This window comes from Saccostrea cucullata, unplaced genomic scaffold (genome assembly GCF_032062105.1).
Source record: "Saccostrea cucullata isolate Sc308-1 unplaced genomic scaffold, CSIRO_AGI_Scuc_v1 ctg2263, whole genome shotgun sequence".
NCBI classification, from domain to species: domain Eukaryota; kingdom Metazoa; phylum Mollusca; class Bivalvia; order Ostreida; family Ostreidae; genus Saccostrea; species Saccostrea cuccullata.
Window position 1 is genome coordinate 155720 of NW_026921474.1, and position 17507 is coordinate 173226.

The 17507-nt window shown below is 33.1% G+C and overlaps 2 protein-coding genes across 2 annotated transcripts; both read right to left on the reverse strand.

The window, feature by feature from the left end:
- Positions 1-7932: 7932 nt before the first annotated feature.
- LOC134260064 (galactose-3-O-sulfotransferase 3-like) lies at positions 7933-9926 on the reverse strand. Its single transcript, XM_062742650.1, has 2 exons — positions 9876-9926; positions 7933-9303 (listed from the first exon to the last, which is right to left on the reverse strand). Exons 1-2 carry the CDS (start codon positions 9899-9901, stop codon positions 8154-8156), a joined length of 1176 nt encoding a protein of 391 aa, XP_062598634.1. The 5' UTR covers positions 9902-9926; the 3' UTR covers positions 7933-8153.
- A 4276-nt stretch (positions 9927-14202) lies between these two features.
- On the reverse strand, positions 14203-16888 carry LOC134260065 (galactose-3-O-sulfotransferase 4-like). The gene is made up of 2 exons (XM_062742651.1): positions 16836-16888; positions 14203-15810 (listed from the first exon to the last, which is right to left on the reverse strand). Exons 1-2 carry the CDS (start codon positions 16856-16858, stop codon positions 14661-14663), a joined length of 1173 nt encoding a protein of 390 aa, XP_062598635.1. The 5' UTR covers positions 16859-16888; the 3' UTR covers positions 14203-14660.
- Positions 16889-17507: the final 619 nt, after the last annotated feature.

The window sequence follows — 17507 nt, forward strand, 5'->3', positions numbered from 1 at the left end:
TTTGATATGTTGGTCCCAAATATAACCTTTCACTGGTGTAGTCAGTTCCTAGAACTTACACGCCTAACTATAGAACTAGTCCTGAAAAAAATCTTGAGTTGTGTGAATATCTTATTGCATAGCTATTGATCTATTGTATACTTACATGTATCTTGGCTTTTCACAAAAATATTTTACGAGAATTGATAAAATATTTCACAAAACAATCAATATGAAGCAGATGTTTACAAACAAATAGATAAACGATAATAAAGTATAGGATTTTTTTTTCTCTTTTCATTTACATGCACGTCACATGCTTCTATGACATGTATTATACTGTCAATCTGGTATAATTTTATCATTTAGCTCATCTGTGCCAAGTGAGCTGATCAAAATTTTTGTTCATATTTTACCATGGTCCTTTTTAGGTTTGTTTATTTTTAACTACCAAGTCAGTTTACATCAATATCTATACTTACCTGCATCAACTATTTGCATTTTCCCCGGGCTGCATACGATTTTGCCTGAATTTTTGAGATATCATATACTATGTGTATTATCATACACTATGTGTATGTATACACATAATGCCCTAGCACTTCCGCTTCAGTTTTGTTCGGGTATCTTGGAACTGCGTGTTTTCTTCTGTGACCATTAATTTTTTTAGTTCCCTGCGATTAACGATGTCTGATTGGTACAAAATATGTAAGAAATGTAGTAGAGAAATGATAGATTTAGACGATCACGCAGGATATTATAGACATTGCGTCTGCAATGAAGCGTTTCCCTGTAAAGTTTGCATAACTTGGACAGAGGAAAAACGGACGTTTATGAATAAAATGATTGAACGCAAGAAATCTGAATCTGGTAAGAAATCGGCCACGGTGTCAAATCCAGCAACAGAAATTCCCTCCGTGGGGAATAACATTTGTTCTGATTCACAAGATTCCTCTGTGAGAAACGTAGTTGTATCAGAATCGCAACCTCGACAAAATGGCGGCAATTTGGCGCAGGGGTTGTACCCCCTTTCATGCTGGGAAATTTTGAAACTCAATGGCAGCAGTATCAAGAAAATTTTATGCGAAATTTGATAGACGCCATAGTCAAAGAATTAGTACATGGCGCAAGTAAACAGACTGAAAACCGTTCACGAGGTTCGATAGATTTCGACCTTCAGATGTTCAACACTCAAGAGAGTCAGATGAGGAGAAATTCACAAATGGACGATATTGTTCAAGTCCATGATGAGAACAACCATTCTGAGTTTGATAACTCTGTTGCAGATTCTGTGCATACAGAAGTTAATGATTCATGTATAGTAGACTGGAAAAAATTTGTTAAGAAGGTTACTTCTGAATTAAAAATAGATTCTGTGAAAACTTCTGAAAATCAGGATCGAGATTTCAAGTCGTACTGTGATGATCAGAGATAACTATTACTAGTAATTAGAACTCTCTAGTAGAAAGAAGATAATTTTTAGCCATCAGCCTATGAGAATCAAGTATGATAATAAAGGGAGTATAAAAGCGCTGTCTTCGCAGTGCATTAACACATTTTGTAGTCAGTCAGTCAGTAGGACAGTAAAGGAAGAAGCTGCTGAGGAAAACTTAGGCTAAGGTGAGACAGGGATTAGACGTGACCTGAACAAGTCTTTCCTTCCCTATCTTACATTAGAATAGGCTTTTAATAAATAAAGTAAAACTTGATTATACTTATAAATAGGTAAGCCAGCAGTTGAGACACAGTTGAGACTGTTCTGTTAAAATAGAGCTAGATTGAGATTTTGATTTTCACACCGTCCAATAGTTTATTTTGTTGTAAATAATTTCTCTTTGTTATAGATTCTAAGAAGTTATCTGAGCTTTCCCACGAACCGCTTTTTGATCAAGTAGCTCAGTCTAAATTGAGAGATAATATTTTTTGTATATATTTTTTGATAATTTTTTTTTATTTTTGTTGTAACATCCGCTCTGTTACACATCACAGTATATGTCAGAACGTTTGATAGGGTCAAAAACATGTACCCCACAACAATCATTGCCTCTGGATGGCTACATCTTGAACACGTTAACAGACGTTGATGTGGAGTTCCAGCGTAAGGGTACAATACGCACTTATAAAGCTTCAGATGATGAGAAGTACAGAGTAACATCTGCATATTTTGATAAGTATTGCGTAACGCCACGACTTTATGATAGCACTGAGGACAGTAGCTTCGCAAGGAATAGTAATAAAAATTCTTACTGTTTCCGTAATCAAACATTGCATTCACGTAACAATGAGTTGTGGAAGATAGATCAAGAGTCACGTCTTCTCTGAGAGAGTTGACTTATGCTTCTCTTATTACCTCGTATGTGGATAATGTAGTATCTGATGACGACAAGACAGAGGCCCTTCAGGTAGTGATACAATGACTGATGTTACTTCACGCATCTTAGTTTGTGCAGTTGCGGTACGAAGAGCAATTCAATTGAGGATCTCGCATTTATAAGCAAGGTAACTGAAAATAAACTCCTTGTACAATCTACTCTTAATCCTAAACTCTTTTGTAGGAAATATTTTGACATCCTTCACTCAAGTGCAGAAAGTTTAAGGTATGCTAAAGAAACACAACACTTTTAAAAGAAGTTCAAAGCAGAGAGATGGTTCAAACCCAAATTTTGCAAGAAAGAGGAAAAGAGAAGCGTCAGTTGGTACTTCAGAGTAGAAAGAACAGCAACCAACCGTTGCAAAGAAAAGGAAGTTTTCCACTGACAAAAATGCAAAGACTGGCCTGGGAAGAGAGCGAAAGTTGGATTCTCAGGTTTCTTTCAAAAATCGTAGCTCGGTCTAAGCTCCTATGGGGTTTCGTCCCCAGAAGTAAGCTTACAAGTTCAACTAGAGACTCGCCTAGAGTTGCAGAAATCAGCCAATGTAGGCTGTCGGATCTTTTCTTACCACAGGGAGTGGATGAAAATTACATCCAATGAATGGGTTTTAAAAATAGTCCAGGAAGGACTCAAGTTTATATTCTTAAAACAAATCCTCAAAAACATGAGAGAGATTGAAATATCATAGAGATGTCCGAAGGCCCAGGAAGGTCATTGGTTGTTGACATTAATATTTGAAACCCTTAAATGTTTTTCTAAAGGATGCATCAATCTACAGGATGTAGGAAATTGGGTTCCGATTTATTCAGAGGACAAAAAATACCTCAGATTTTGCATACACAACAACCATTATCAATTCAAATCAATGCCTTTCGATCTTGCATTAGCTCCAATGGTATTCACAAAACTAATGGCAGCTGTAGGAGCGCATCTCAGAAGTCAGCAGATTTTCATTTACATGTACTTGGACGATTGGCTGCTGAAAAATGCAGATCAAAAGACACTAATGCACCAACTACAGAGAACTCTGTTGCTGTTGATGGATTTAGGTCTGGTGATAAATCAATCGAAATCAATACTACAACCAACTTAACAGATTACTTATCTGGGAGCTCTATTTCACCTCCAACGTGGTGTGGTTTACCCAAGTTTGGACCGTTTTCACAGTCTTTGTGAAGTAATTTCAACCATGGTTACAGCTTCCTTTATCCCAGCATGATAGAGTCTCAATCAGGAAGTAGTTCTACAGATTTTTCACATTTTCTCCACTCCAAACATAGATCTGTTTTCGACAAGGGAAAATCGGAAACTAACAGTTTTTTTGTTCTCCCTTCTCGGATCCTCTAGCATGGGGATGCGATGCTCTAGCTGTAGATTGGATAGGAATGTTTGCATAAGCATTCTCGCCACCAATGCTAATTCCAAAAGTACTGAAAAAAGGTAGAACAGGAACCATGTGTTCTCCTTCTCATAGCTCCGTTCTTACCAAGACAGTTGTGGTTTCCAGACCTACTAAATCTGCTAATAGACTTTCCAAGGGAACTACCAGTAGTAACAAACTTGTTAACACAAAAGAGGGGACAGTTCATTCATCCAAATCCAGAAATTCTACATGGGGCCGATTGGAAAATTTCAAACGACAAAGTCTAGAGAATCAATTTTCTGAAAAAAGCTATGTCATTCATCTCCAACTCTCGCAGAGAATCAACAAGAAACAGGCGCGTAGCAAGTGGGGGGCCAGCCAGAGAAAAATTTTTTTTTACTTACCTGAAAAAGTTGACAAGCCCCCCCCCCTAAAAAAGGGAAAAGTTGCCCAAAGTCGAAACTCCCATTTCGTGGGGGGGGGAGGTGTTGAGGAAGGGAGGGGGGTGAGGCCAACTTTTCTCAATGTCAATTACTTTTAGTACCAATTTTCATACTACATTTTTCGTACATCACTCATGGGGGGGGGGGGGGCAACTAGACTTTCAATTAACATTTCCTATACTATAAGCAAGGCCTGATGCTACGCCCCTGAGAAAAATGTATGATGCTAGACTACGAATCTGGTGTACCTCAAACCAGAAAGATCCTTTTGAGGCCTCTGTGGCTAAATTTTGCAGACTTTTTCATCTACTTGCATGAAGAACACAGTTGTAAGCCGAACACTATTACAGGTTATGGGTCGGCTATAGCATCTATTCACAAGGGTTGAGTAACAGTTCCGTCAGTAACAATACTGATATATCGAAATTAATTAAAGGAATTTATAATTCTGAACCAAATGTACGACCATTACTTCCAAAGTCGGATCTACCATCAGTTCTATGAAAATTGTGTGATTACCCTTTTGAACCAATGAATTCATTTGAAATTAAGTTTCTTACTTGGAAAACAGTGTCTTTAGTAGCATTGTCAACAGTTTCTATTTTTTGCGTTTAGAAAGGAACAGAATTCGACATTTACCAAACATACAGATTTTGGCGAAAACTCAAAGATTGGGAAAGCCATGGAAACCTATGTTCATACCAGAGTTTAACACCTTTGCAACAGACAGTAGAGACTTGCTTTTGTGTCCATGCAGAGCATTAAGAATATATCTAGAAAAAACAAAGTCTTCTCGTGGTGATGAAAAGTGTTTATTTTTAACTTACAAATCAGATCTACGAAAACCGGCATCCAAAAATTCCATATCAAGATGGATTGTATCTCTTGTCAAAGTTGTTTATGAACACAATAGTGAATCTTTTTGTAGCATACGTGCACATGACACAAGACGACTAGCAACTTCATGGGCCCTTTTCAATGGAGCAACAGTAGAAGAAATTTTACAGACAGCCCATCGGGCAACAGAAACCACTTATACTTCATTCTACATGAGGGGTGTTTCTAAAGGTAAAGCTCGGTTTGCCAAGTCTTTAGTCCTTGACACTTCCAGATGGGCAATGGGAAAAGAAATAGAAGTAGAGTACACCTGTAACGGTGAGTGCAATCTTTATTTTTACTATTATGTAGTTAGTAAATTAACTTGTCATTATCCCGCCCTTTTTCTGCTACAAATTCTGCAAAATGTTGATGCAAGTAAGTATAGATATTGATGTAAACTGGAGGTTTTTAAACGTAGAAACCCCTGTTTACGATAGATCTATACTTACCTGCATCACCCACCCCTTATTATCGGCCGCCAACTTCGTTTACGGGGGCATAAAAATGTGAAAGCTTTCACATACTAAGATATTCATCAGAACATTGCACCCTGGGAATATGAATTAAATATATAGAGATAACGAACAGTATTCAAGCTCAAAAGTCGATAAAACGATATAAAATTGGAGGAAAGCTAACATGGACCTCCGAAACATCATAGGAGAATCAGGTGCCATGGAGGAGTGAGCATCCCCTACCGTCCTGTAACACCCGCCGTATGCTCCTTGTCATGATCAGTAAATAATGGAAAAATCTGACGAAAACTCAGTGCCTATATAATGGCCTAACGTCAGTCAGAATATAACGTAATGATAAACTGTGTGACAAGGTCAATGTATCGACCATAAACCTTGGGAAATGATGACTTTAAACGAGACTGCTGATATCCTTATTTCAGCAACTTGTATGTCAATGGTTTTAAAACTTGTTCATACGTAGAGCATGCTCTCGTATATCAAATCAACTGAGAGATATAAACCCGCATGCAGGTGATGAAGGTATATTTCTGCATAAGTAAGGGAAGTTGACTATTGTAAATTTAAAGTCATCCTGCTTATCATAAAGCTTAGTTGTTAAATTTCCATTTACGTCTTATTCAAAAAAATTCTCTAGATATGAAACAGATGTGTCACTTTCTGTGGTATCTTTTGTATTAAGCTCACCAGGATATATCGTATCGGCATAAAAATAGTAATAACTATTTGTGGGAATAGCAGGGGTTTGTATATGAAAACTAATTGTATTTGGATTGTTAAAATTGAAACTTCTTGTTCGATAGCAAAAGGTTGCAAATTGATATGAAGATATCCTATGTAATGAAAGTAACGTAACCCCCAAGGCTTTTTAAAACTGAAAATCTTTTTTGTGTTTTACACTGCCATATCCTTAAATATGCAAGTGTATTTTTGTGTATGTTCTTTTTTACCTACATTATATATTATATATATATATATATATATATATATATATATATATATATATATATATATATATATATATATATATATATATATGACATTATTCATTATATATATATGTATTTATTTCCGTTTATGATCATGTGGACCCTAAACAAGAATAAAACATCTCATCTGTTTTTTCTAAAAAAGAATTAATTATGACTGTTGTATTCCATATAAATATATTAAAAGTAAGAATAAGTGATAAAAATTAATACAAGAGATGTTTAAGGAATCTAGTGAGTATAGTATGCCGCTGCATCAATGATTGTGGGAAACGTTAGATAATTTGCATAATGGGCGAAAATAATTTGAACATAATATTTTATTTTAAATATAAAAAAGTATATTTGCCATAATTTTTTTCGTACTTAAACACTAAAATAGTTTACATAGATTATATTTACAACAAAACAATTTTAAATATTTAGAATTTGTGGTTTCAGGAGTGACAAATGCCTGATCCATTAGTATATTGACAAATAATGTACGTAATAATTTATTGACAAAAACTATCATATTCTTTTGAAGAAAAAAAGCTGATTAACCAATTAATAAATAAACAATTTTTATCTAATAATAGTTTTGAAAATATCTTAAAAAGTTATTATAATCTGTGTACAGTTAATGAGAACATTATTTTGAAAAACTTCTTTTTAAAATTCTACAAGCATTTTCAACTATCACAAAACATGGCCTAAGGATGGTATATCAACCTATCCCCTATTTTTTTTAATTCCTGAACCAATACCTCTCTGTCTATAGAAAAATATTTTTATATAAGCATTAAACGATATAAATGATTCATGATCGTTCACAAATATTTCAGAAATCCAAAGATTTATCAATAAACCAGCTGTAGAAAAGTTTTGAAAAACCCAACTGCACTGTAAAGCAAATATGTACATACCTATTAACCGCATTGTTATATCGTCTATGTTAACGTCACGTGGCTTTTATTAAGCAGAAAGCTCGAACAAAAAATATGAAATCAGCATACAAAAGTAATGAATTCTCTTCAGTTTTCCCGATTTTGCTTCACTGTGTCTTTTTATTGAATTAGACTCTACCAGTAACAGCTTTATTACAAACCTTGCCTATCTACATCTCCTCAACATCTTAAGACACTTTCATCAAAACTGTTAAAATGAATTGGCATCTTTTGCAAGCGTTTAAAAAATCTGCATGTTTTATGTTAAGGTCATTCAACTCATGGCTTTGTTGCCCTTGGATCTTTTGTTTTGCCTTACAATGGCCTTTGAATTTTTTGTTTTGCCTTACAATGCATAGAACCGTTATAATATTTTATTTTTTAAAAATTAGAATTAATTTTTTTCTAGCAGATAGTATTAAGTAACAAAGCTGACATAGTATTATATGACTAGTATTGTCCAGTATTTGGCTGAGAGAAGTACTTACACATGAACATGCCTATTTATTTCATACATCTTTTCTTATCAGGTAATTTAAAAGTTTGATTTTAGCAAATATTACTTCAGTATATCTTCATTGCATGATCTTATCGAGCCTAATGTGTTACATTTCTTTTGTGAGAAAAATTAGTTGGTGCGCTTGATTTTGTTATAAATTTTCCCGATAAAAGTTCAAAGACCTGGTATGATATAACATAATAAAGGGGGAGGCTAGAGGTATGTGGTCAATATACAGTTTTCTTTGAATATTGCTGCTTCATTATTTCGTTAAGATACCAAAACTCCCCCTGCCTCATAAAGTCACAATCCTCATGTGTCACTTGGAATGACGAACTCCAGTTTGATTCTTCTACAATCAGTATAGGCGTCTCCTTGCTATTGCAAAAGCTTTCTAAGTTCTTCCTTAACAATTTGTAATATGAAATTTCTTCTAGAATATCATGCCCATAAGAATTAATTTGTTTCCATAATCGTTTTAGAAAGAAGTTGTATAATTCGTAATCAAGTGCAGCATACTTTCGATATAAACGTACTTCTTTCAGTCCAACTTTATTTAAGTCTGAACTTCCTTGATTAACATTCAGATTGACAAAAAGAACATCCTGAACATCCCAGTTTAACATTCGTCTTAAAAGGACGACTGATTCTTCCATATACTCGTTTATAATGACAAGGTCGAACTCCTCATCAAGTTTCTGTAAATACTGCTTAACCTCGTGCAAACTGAAAGAATCAAAAAGGTGCAATGGAAAATTAAATTCAAATGCCATTCTGTTGTTCAAAACGGTCGTTGCTGGATTATGGTTTTCCTTGTTTTTAGACAAAGTAATATTCTGTAGAAACTGACGAAGGAACTGGGCATATTTATTATGTTTAGCGTAATCAAAATACCGAATGATTGATTTGAATTGCTGAAACGGTTCACGGACAATACCTATGTATTTTGTATCATTTGGCATAATTCCTTCAAAAGCGGAACGGTTATAAACAACATGGAAACACAATATTTCGTATCTTCTGCCTTTAGGAGGTGGAACGATATTGTATCCAGGTATAACAGATTCCTCTATACTGATAACGTTAGGATACGTTGATTTATTATTGGCGACGACAAAAGTTAAATTTCTTTTGAGTCCGTAACGAAGGAAGATTCCCTGAGCCGTTGTACTTCCTGTTTTGTGAACTTTCAAGAAAGCTATATGTTGACTTGGTGTTTGCTTTGTTGGAAAATACCGGTAGTTGCTAACTTTATTCAATACAGCTATTTGGTTTGTGTTTCTGTACTTCCAATAATTCGGCAACAGTGTGTGGTAATCATAGTTTGCCGTCATTAGGCAGAGAAAAAGAGTCAGAAAAATTCCGAAACATATACATCTGAAATGTAAAACATTAGTTTAGATAGAAATAGAGACCCCCAAGCAACAATTTCAGAATTTTACCATTTTAAGAAGTTTTTTTTTCTTTTAAAAGGAAAATTTTGTTGGAAATTGAAAAATGTAGAAAAGGTCAATTCTTAACAAAATATGGGTCTTTATGGTATATAAATGTCTTTCCTTAAGGGTTGAAAGTGCCCATGTTATACACAAATCACTGCATGCTAAATCCAAAAATATAATATATATATAAAAAGAATTTCAGCCGTCGAAATTTTCGGTATAAAACGTATAGAATGAATATAAATTTCTGGCATCAGATGCTGATCCAAAAGAAACTTTTCGTATATATACAGGAATTTGCAGAGATATGAATCTCTATAATTTCAACAAATCTAAAGTTTAAGGTTGTTTGTCAATTAACTAAATTATTACTGAGTTTCACTTCCCTTATAAATAAATGTTACTACATGACAGCATTATCTTGAAATATTTAGACACAGTTTACACAATCGATAAACTAGCAATGCTATGTATCAAGGTTTTTATAAATGTATAGAAATATATACATACATTTTTGTAACTGGAGCAACCATCATGTCTTTACCATCGTTCAATCTATGATGTAGAAGTTCGCCAATAACTTATGGCTGCTGTATAATCATTAAGTTCATCCCAAGATCAATTTATCCATAAAGGCACGCATAATTCGGGTTTCAATGTGTTTTGTTGAGATTTTTTGACGTATAAAGGGCTCAATTCAAGACAACAAATAAATCATAAAGAACTAGTATGATTAACTTGACATAATATGGTAACAGATTTTTAAAGTCCAACATAAGATTGATTTGCGATCATATACTCAAATGTATGACCATAGTCCTTGAACATTGTGTTGTTCATTAAAATTTCTTTTAAAAAATTGAATAGACATCACTGTGCCTCAAACTACAAACTCCAACTTTGACATATGGAGTGACTCAGTCTATATATCAATAATAAGGTGTAGTTATCTTTTCTTCTATTATAGAAAAATCAACTAATATTATGATATCACTTTCCATCGCCGACACCTCACAGTTGATGACGCTTTGTACCTCTCAACGTCAAAGCAAAATGGCGCTTCCAACGATGGTCGTTTTACGGTTCAAACCTAGCACCAATCTAAAATATGTTGAGCTCATATTTCTTTAAAATATCGCTTTCATTTGGGTATACTACATGTATTTTTCTATACGAAAAGGGAAAGTGACCACTGCTTACTAGTAATTAATGTTTTTATGTAAAATGTATGCATAATGAAATAAAATATGCTAGTAAACAGAACACTAAAATATAATACAAACTTCAAAACAAAATTTTGTATTATTAAAATTATTTTTTCAAATTATCAATCATTGAAAAAAATCTCTCTTCACTGACTGGTCCCCTGAATGACTATTAAAGAAAGACAACTCTTAAAAATTTGCAAAATCATAAAATTCTAAGGTTACTCCCTTTCATGATGTCCAGTATAAGTCACTTGAAGACTATTCTTTGGACATTTTTATGACTATATGATTATTAAAAAACAGCACCGTTAAATAGTATAAATCTTCGGCTTAAATCAGAAATAACTCAAAACACCGAGACGTTCTGTTTTGATTTACGTTTGTTGCCGAAGAGAGATGTGTCTAATGCATAATTATACAATTATGTATATCACCTTAATGCAAAATTAACAACTTATTTTCAAAAAACATACTGAAATCCAAAACAGACCACCTTAAAATACATGTAAAATAAACAGACATAATATACATATACAATGTATTCATTTGATATTTCTTATGCTCAGTCACTAGGTCTCTAAATAGTGAAAATCATTAACCTTAAACTTACTTTGGTCTAGAACAGAACTGCGAAGGATAGCATTGTTCTCCGACTACCTCCAAGTCAGTCTTAAAAAGTCAACACATCTAAAGGCTTTTTCCTATTTTTATAGATATTTCTATGAATTTTCAAAAAACATTCTTTATTTGAGAAAATAAAGAGAGATAACTCTACAATTTAAGTAAAACTAAAACGGAAAATATATTTATCCCCAACCAGTCACCCATCCCATCCACAACCTCAGTGAAACAATTTTTTGTTACAAGAAATGTATTGTTATTTCACAAATTCATACCAGAACTTTTTGTAATTTACAAGGGAAACATATATTAACAGAATTTTTTTTTTCATGAAATAGCAATTTCCAGTCAAAGTTTAAATGGCCCAAATGCTATTTATAAGTGCAACCGTGAACATTACTCAACAAAAACGATATAGACAAAGAATAATGTTTTTTTTATTTGTTGCCCTTTCTTCTTCTTTTATCAGTGTGAGTTAAAACCTTTCAACCTATTTTACATGTAATATCGCCTTATTATCCCTTTTCAAACAGCAGTTGAGCTGAATCGATAACTATTTCAACACAGTGTTTTTTTTTTGTTTGTTTTTTTTGGTTTTTTTTTTGTTTGTTTGTTTGTTTGTTTGTTTGTTTTTTTTTTTGCATTTAATTACTAACTCCACGATTTTTCCTACTGCAACTTTTTAATTGATTTAACTTAGTACAGTAAATTGTGATGGTGATCTTAAATTAACGACGTTTTATATAGTGCATCCCCAGGTTTTCCACTTTTTACAAAAAATATGTATTCACTTGCTTCTACATGTACCTAATTATGATCATAGTAAAAATGAACAGAAATCGGTAATCTAATTCTAACACAATTGCTTTTTTTAATTTAAAAATAGCACAGGAAAATTCCTGTGTCTTTTTGATTGATCATGGACAAAATTACTTTCTTTAAAAAAGTTGATTTGAAAGAAAACTCGAGTTTCTAATTGACAAGGTTTGTTGAGATTTATTTTCAGCTGGTCACGAATGTATTCTAACCCTTGAGTAGCAATTTCCTAGAAATAAATAGGGTTGTGAAGAACTAGTTCTGGTAAAACAAGAATTTTGTGCGTATCCTTTTTTGAACAGTTATTGATCCCATAACATAATTTGTATACTGACATTGGTTTTCATACAATACCCCATATAATATTTCAAGAGTGTGAACAAAATTTTACATAAAACAATCATTGTTGGTAGTTTTCTTGGATCAATACCAAGCAGCTGTTTATATTAATGAATGAAGGAGAATAAAGGCGTATCAGTTTTCTTTTTCTTTAAATTAGCCGCTTCTGTTGCGTTTATGAAACTGCTTATTAACCATACAATTTTTTTAGCTCGCCCGTGGTGTCTAGCAGACCTATTTCAAGTAAAAGGTAAGTGACATGGATCCAATTTTGTTCAAGTAAAGGGTCTTTTTTCCCAATTGAAAGGGGGGTTGTTAAGAAATAGGTACATATGTCTTCATTAAGAACAATTTATATCGGGGCCAGTTTCCTTGGTAAAATACAAAATGTATGCTCGAATAAGATTATCAGAACAAATTCCTCGGCATTGCATTCCCCAACTCAATATTATTTACGAGTTTTGCAGTTGATTTTGTCAATATATTCCTGTACTAATTTTGAATCATTAAAGAAACTTATGATATTGGTGTCTTTTTAGCGTCTTTCAACATAGTCACATAAAGGTTATTCGACTTAAGGCACTTTAGCTCATAGGCCTCTTGCTTCTATGTAAAATGCATTGTATGGTATATTCAAATACAATTTTTAAAAAAATAAATCTAACAGTTTTAGTCGTGTTTTAGGGAGATTCAATATCTCATTTAAGATATTGAATTACAAAGCTTACATAATATTACTATGGCAAGCCCTTTTGCTAATCATTTGGAAAATAAAATTTATCTTAAAATCACAGAGATATCTCTCATTTTAGAGAGATATCTCTTTAAAAGTTATTTTTAGAATGACTGGAAAAGAGGTATCTCTTTTATTAAAAGGGATATCTCTTTAGCTAAGAAAGATATCTCTCTTTGAAAATCTAAAGAGATATCTCTCTAATTAAGAAAAATATTTCTTTTAACCTTGTAAAAGAGACATCTCTCTACGTTTAAGAAACATCTCTCTCTCGCTTAAAGAGATATCTCTCCAAGGTATGAAGCTATTTCGATTAGTCAAAGAGATATCTCTACGTATAAGCTAAAGAGATATCTCTCTTCTTGAAAGAAAATTTTTATTTCATGAATAAATAGTAAAAGGACTTGCCATTTATTACATACTCTTATTTATCAGAAAACAAGTACTTGTTTTGCTTAGGAGACCATTTACACGTGCTATTCAGTTTATAAATCTTATTCAAATTATCAATTTGAACTTGGCAAATATTTTTCTTCTTTGCATGACAAAAATTGTCCAGTATGGTACATGAGAATATATTTGTAATGTTAGTTATTAGCTTGTTGATATTTTTTTATATGATAACAAGCAGGGCGGTAGAGAAGAACTTGAGATAACTATAGATTATATTACAGTTTATACACAGGATGAAAAGCCGGGTTTTCCAAATTAGGAAACCCAATGGAAACATATGGGAATCGTGACATCAGTAGTTTCCATATAGTTCCCATTTTATTCAAAGACTCCCGACATGGAAACAATCAACCTGTGGTTTCCCGTAAGTTTCCCAAAATAGGAAACCGTGGAAACATGCCTCAGTGGTTTCCATGTAGATTCCCGATATGGAAACAATCAACCCGTGGTGCATGTATTTTGATTTAAAACTGCTGTTCTCTTTTCACTATCTAAACATGAAAGATTTACAATCCATTGCAAATACAGGGATCACTGAGCTTCAAGTCAATCATATTCCAAAATTGAAATTCTTTATTTACCCTTTAGTTTCTATGGAATGGAAACTTGCACTATAATTTCGCATTGCTTCCTTTAGAATCTGAAGTTTCCCAGTGGACACCAGATAATTCCACCAAGTTTCCGTCACACGGAAACTGCTACACTAAAATTCCATATAGTTTCCTCAGTCAAAAAAACTTTAGGAATCGTGAGGTTTCCCGAGCTTCCATGTAGTTTCCCGTAATAGGAAACTTAAGGATTCCATCAAGTTTCCATTCCACGGAAACCACTACGCTCCGATTCCATGTTGTTTCCTGATTCTGGAAACCAGTTTAATCTTCAGGTTTCTCATTACGGGAAACTACATGGATGTTCGGGAAACCTCAGGTTTACCGAGGTTTCCGTGGTTCGGGATACCTTATGCAATCGGAGCGTAGTAGTTTCAGTGTCACGGAAACTTGGCGGAATAACCTGGCATCCGCTGCGGAAACCACTGGGAAACATGATGTAAACTTGAGGTTTCCAGGTGGTTTCCATAAAGTTTCCCATGATGGGAAACCGCTTTTTTCACCCAGTGATAAAATATCAATTTACAATTTTCTTTAAATATTGCTGCTCCATTATTTCGTTAAGATACCAAAACTCCCCCTGCCTCATAAAGTCACAATCCTCATGGGTCACAAGGAATGATGAACTCCAGTTTGATTCTTCTACAATCAGTATCGCCGTTTCCTTGCTATTGCAAAAGTTTTCTAAGTTCTTCCTTAGCAATTTGTAATACGAAATTTCTTCTAGAATATCATGCCCATAAGAATTAATTTGTTTCCATAAACGTTTTAGAAAGAAGTGGTATAATTCGTAATCAAGTGCGGCATACTGTCGATATAAACGTATTTCTTTCAGTCCAACTTTATTTAAGTCTGAACTTCCTTGATTAACATTCAGATTGACAAAAAGAACATCCTGAACATTCCAATTTAAAATTCGTCTTAAAAGGACGACTGATTCGTCCATATACTCGTTTATAATGACAAGGTCGAATTCTTTGTCAAGAATCTCTAGATACTGCTTTACCTCGTGCGATGTAAAAGAATCAAAAAGATGTCTTGGAAAATTAAATTCAAATGCCATTCTGTTATTCAGAAAGGATGTTGCTGGATTGTTGTTTTCCTTTCTTCCAGTTGAAGTTGAATTTTGTAGAAAATTGCGAAGAAATTGAGCATGTTTGTTTTGTCCACCATAATTAAAATACCGAATGGTTGATTTTAATTGAAGGAACGGTTCACGGACAATACCTATATATTTTGTATCATTTGGCATAATTCCTTCAAAAGCTGAACGGTTATAAACAACATGGAAACACAATATTTCGTATCTTTTGCCTTTGGGAGGTGGAACAATATTGTATCCAGGTATAACAGATTCCTCTAGACTTATAATATTAGGGAACCATGATTTATTATTGGCAACAACAAAAGTTAAATTTCTTTTGAGTCCGTAACGAAGAAAGATTCCTTGAGCCGTTGTACTTCCTGTTTTGTGAACTTTTAAGAAAGCTATATGTTGACTTGGTGTTTTCTTTGTTGGAAAATAGAATCTGCTACTGGTATTGTTCGGAACAGTTTTCTGAACTGTGTTTCTGTACTTCCAATAATTCTGCAACGGTGTGTGGTAATCAAAGTTTGCTGTCATCAAGCAGAGAAAAACTGTTAGAAAAATTCCGAAAAATACACATCTGAAATGTAAAACCCAGGTTTAATATAATTGTCTAGTTAAAGATTTTTTCACCTTAAAAGTACAAATTCAATGAGCTTAGAAACAGATTTGAACTTAATAATTTCTCAAATTTGCTTTTTTATATCACAACTTACACATGTACCGGTATATTACAATAGCATTTCACAAGAAAATATTATTTTTAAAAAAAAAATTATTTTATATGGAAATTATTGCAACAACGAATTCCGGGACGCGTTTCATGAATACATCCAAGCATTGAAGTCCAAGCACCTTTTTAAAAGAAATCTTTACATATTTATGAAGTGCATGTTTTGTGTGTGATCTCTTCCTATGTTGAGATCTGTTAATATATTATTGAATATGAAAACCATAATTGTTACAAAGAGCTTTGGAGGAGGCATTGAAGGTCCCCGGGGGAACAATTTGTCAATTATTTTTTTTTTAAAAACCGTTATTAAAAAACAGAAAAAAAAAATCTATAACAAATAAAAAAGGATAAATTAAAAGCTCATTTTTTCTTATAATATAGGTCTAATTTATATACATTTACAATTTTCTCGGTGATGCAAGTTTACTCACGTCATATGCAAACATTGCTTTTATACATGTTAGATTCAGTATTTTTTTCTTCAAAAATAGTTGTTTATTTTAAATAAGAAAACACTTTGTTTAGTATGTATAGTAATGTCTAGATTTGAAGCCAACTAACAAAAACAACATATCTACCAATTAACGATGTTGGTTAGTTAACTTAATTATGATCAGCATACCAGGGTATTTTTGCTAAATGCATATAAGAATGAATTGATTTTTTTTAAATTTATTTTTGAATGAATTGAACTTTAATGTTTCGACCATGTTTCATTCTTTAAAATTATTATATAAATAAACCTTAGTAAATAACCGCAGTACTCTAATATTGATACAGTTAACATATACACAATAAGTAAGAAAGTAAGATACTGTTAAGTTACCAATATATATACTTATAGGTATCAATGTGTAGAAATATATACATACAGTTTTGTAACTGAAGCAACCATCCTATGACAGAAAGTCTTGAAAAGGTTCGTCATAATGTAATATATGATGTATAGGATCACCAATAACTTATACCTGCAGGTTATCAAGGTAAAAAATCACCGAGCCCACCCCACGATCAATTCTTCCATAAAAGACAAACTGAATTCAGATTTCACGGTGTTTTGTTGACATTTTGATGTATAATGGGCTCAATTCAAGAAAAGAAAGGTTGCTGGATAATAAACCACAAATAATTCATATAACGACCCTGATATAATATGGTCACAGATTTATTAGTTCAACATTAGGTTGACTTTTCTTTATATACTAATAATGTATGAACATAATCATCGTCAATGAACATTGTTGGCTTTATTTCAGCTTCATAAAAAATTTTGGGGGACAGATTGCCAGGTTAGTTGGTTTGGATCCCTACCCTAAGCCTGCCAAATAATTTATATTCCGTCATCAAAATATCAAAATAGGCATCCTTTTTGACTCAGGGGAAGCTGACATGTAATTAAGAGATTAAGATATCGAACCTAAAAAAAACCTCTGAAAAACAATGAGATTTTTTACAAACATGTTAATTCATTCCTGAAAATAACCCATGAATTTATTAATACTTTCAGATTTCTTTTGTCATCTTTTTTTTCAAATAGCTGAATT

What these genes read in the sequence shown, in the direction of transcription:
- LOC134260065 (XM_062742651.1), bottom strand. Translation starts at nt 16,858, where the DNA reads ATGGTTGCTTCAGTTACAAAACT. An exon ending in GTTGCTTCAGTTACAAAACT is followed by an intron (nt 15,811 to 16,835) that starts GTATGTATATAT and finishes TTTACATTTCAG; the next exon opens with ATGTGTATTTTTCGGAATTT.
- LOC134260064 (XM_062742650.1), bottom strand. Translation starts at nt 9,901, where the DNA reads ATGATGGTTGCTCCAGTTACAAAAAT. An exon ending in GTTGCTCCAGTTACAAAAAT is followed by an intron (nt 9,304 to 9,875) that starts GTATGTATATAT and finishes TTTACATTTCAG; the next exon opens with ATGTATATGTTTCGGAATTT.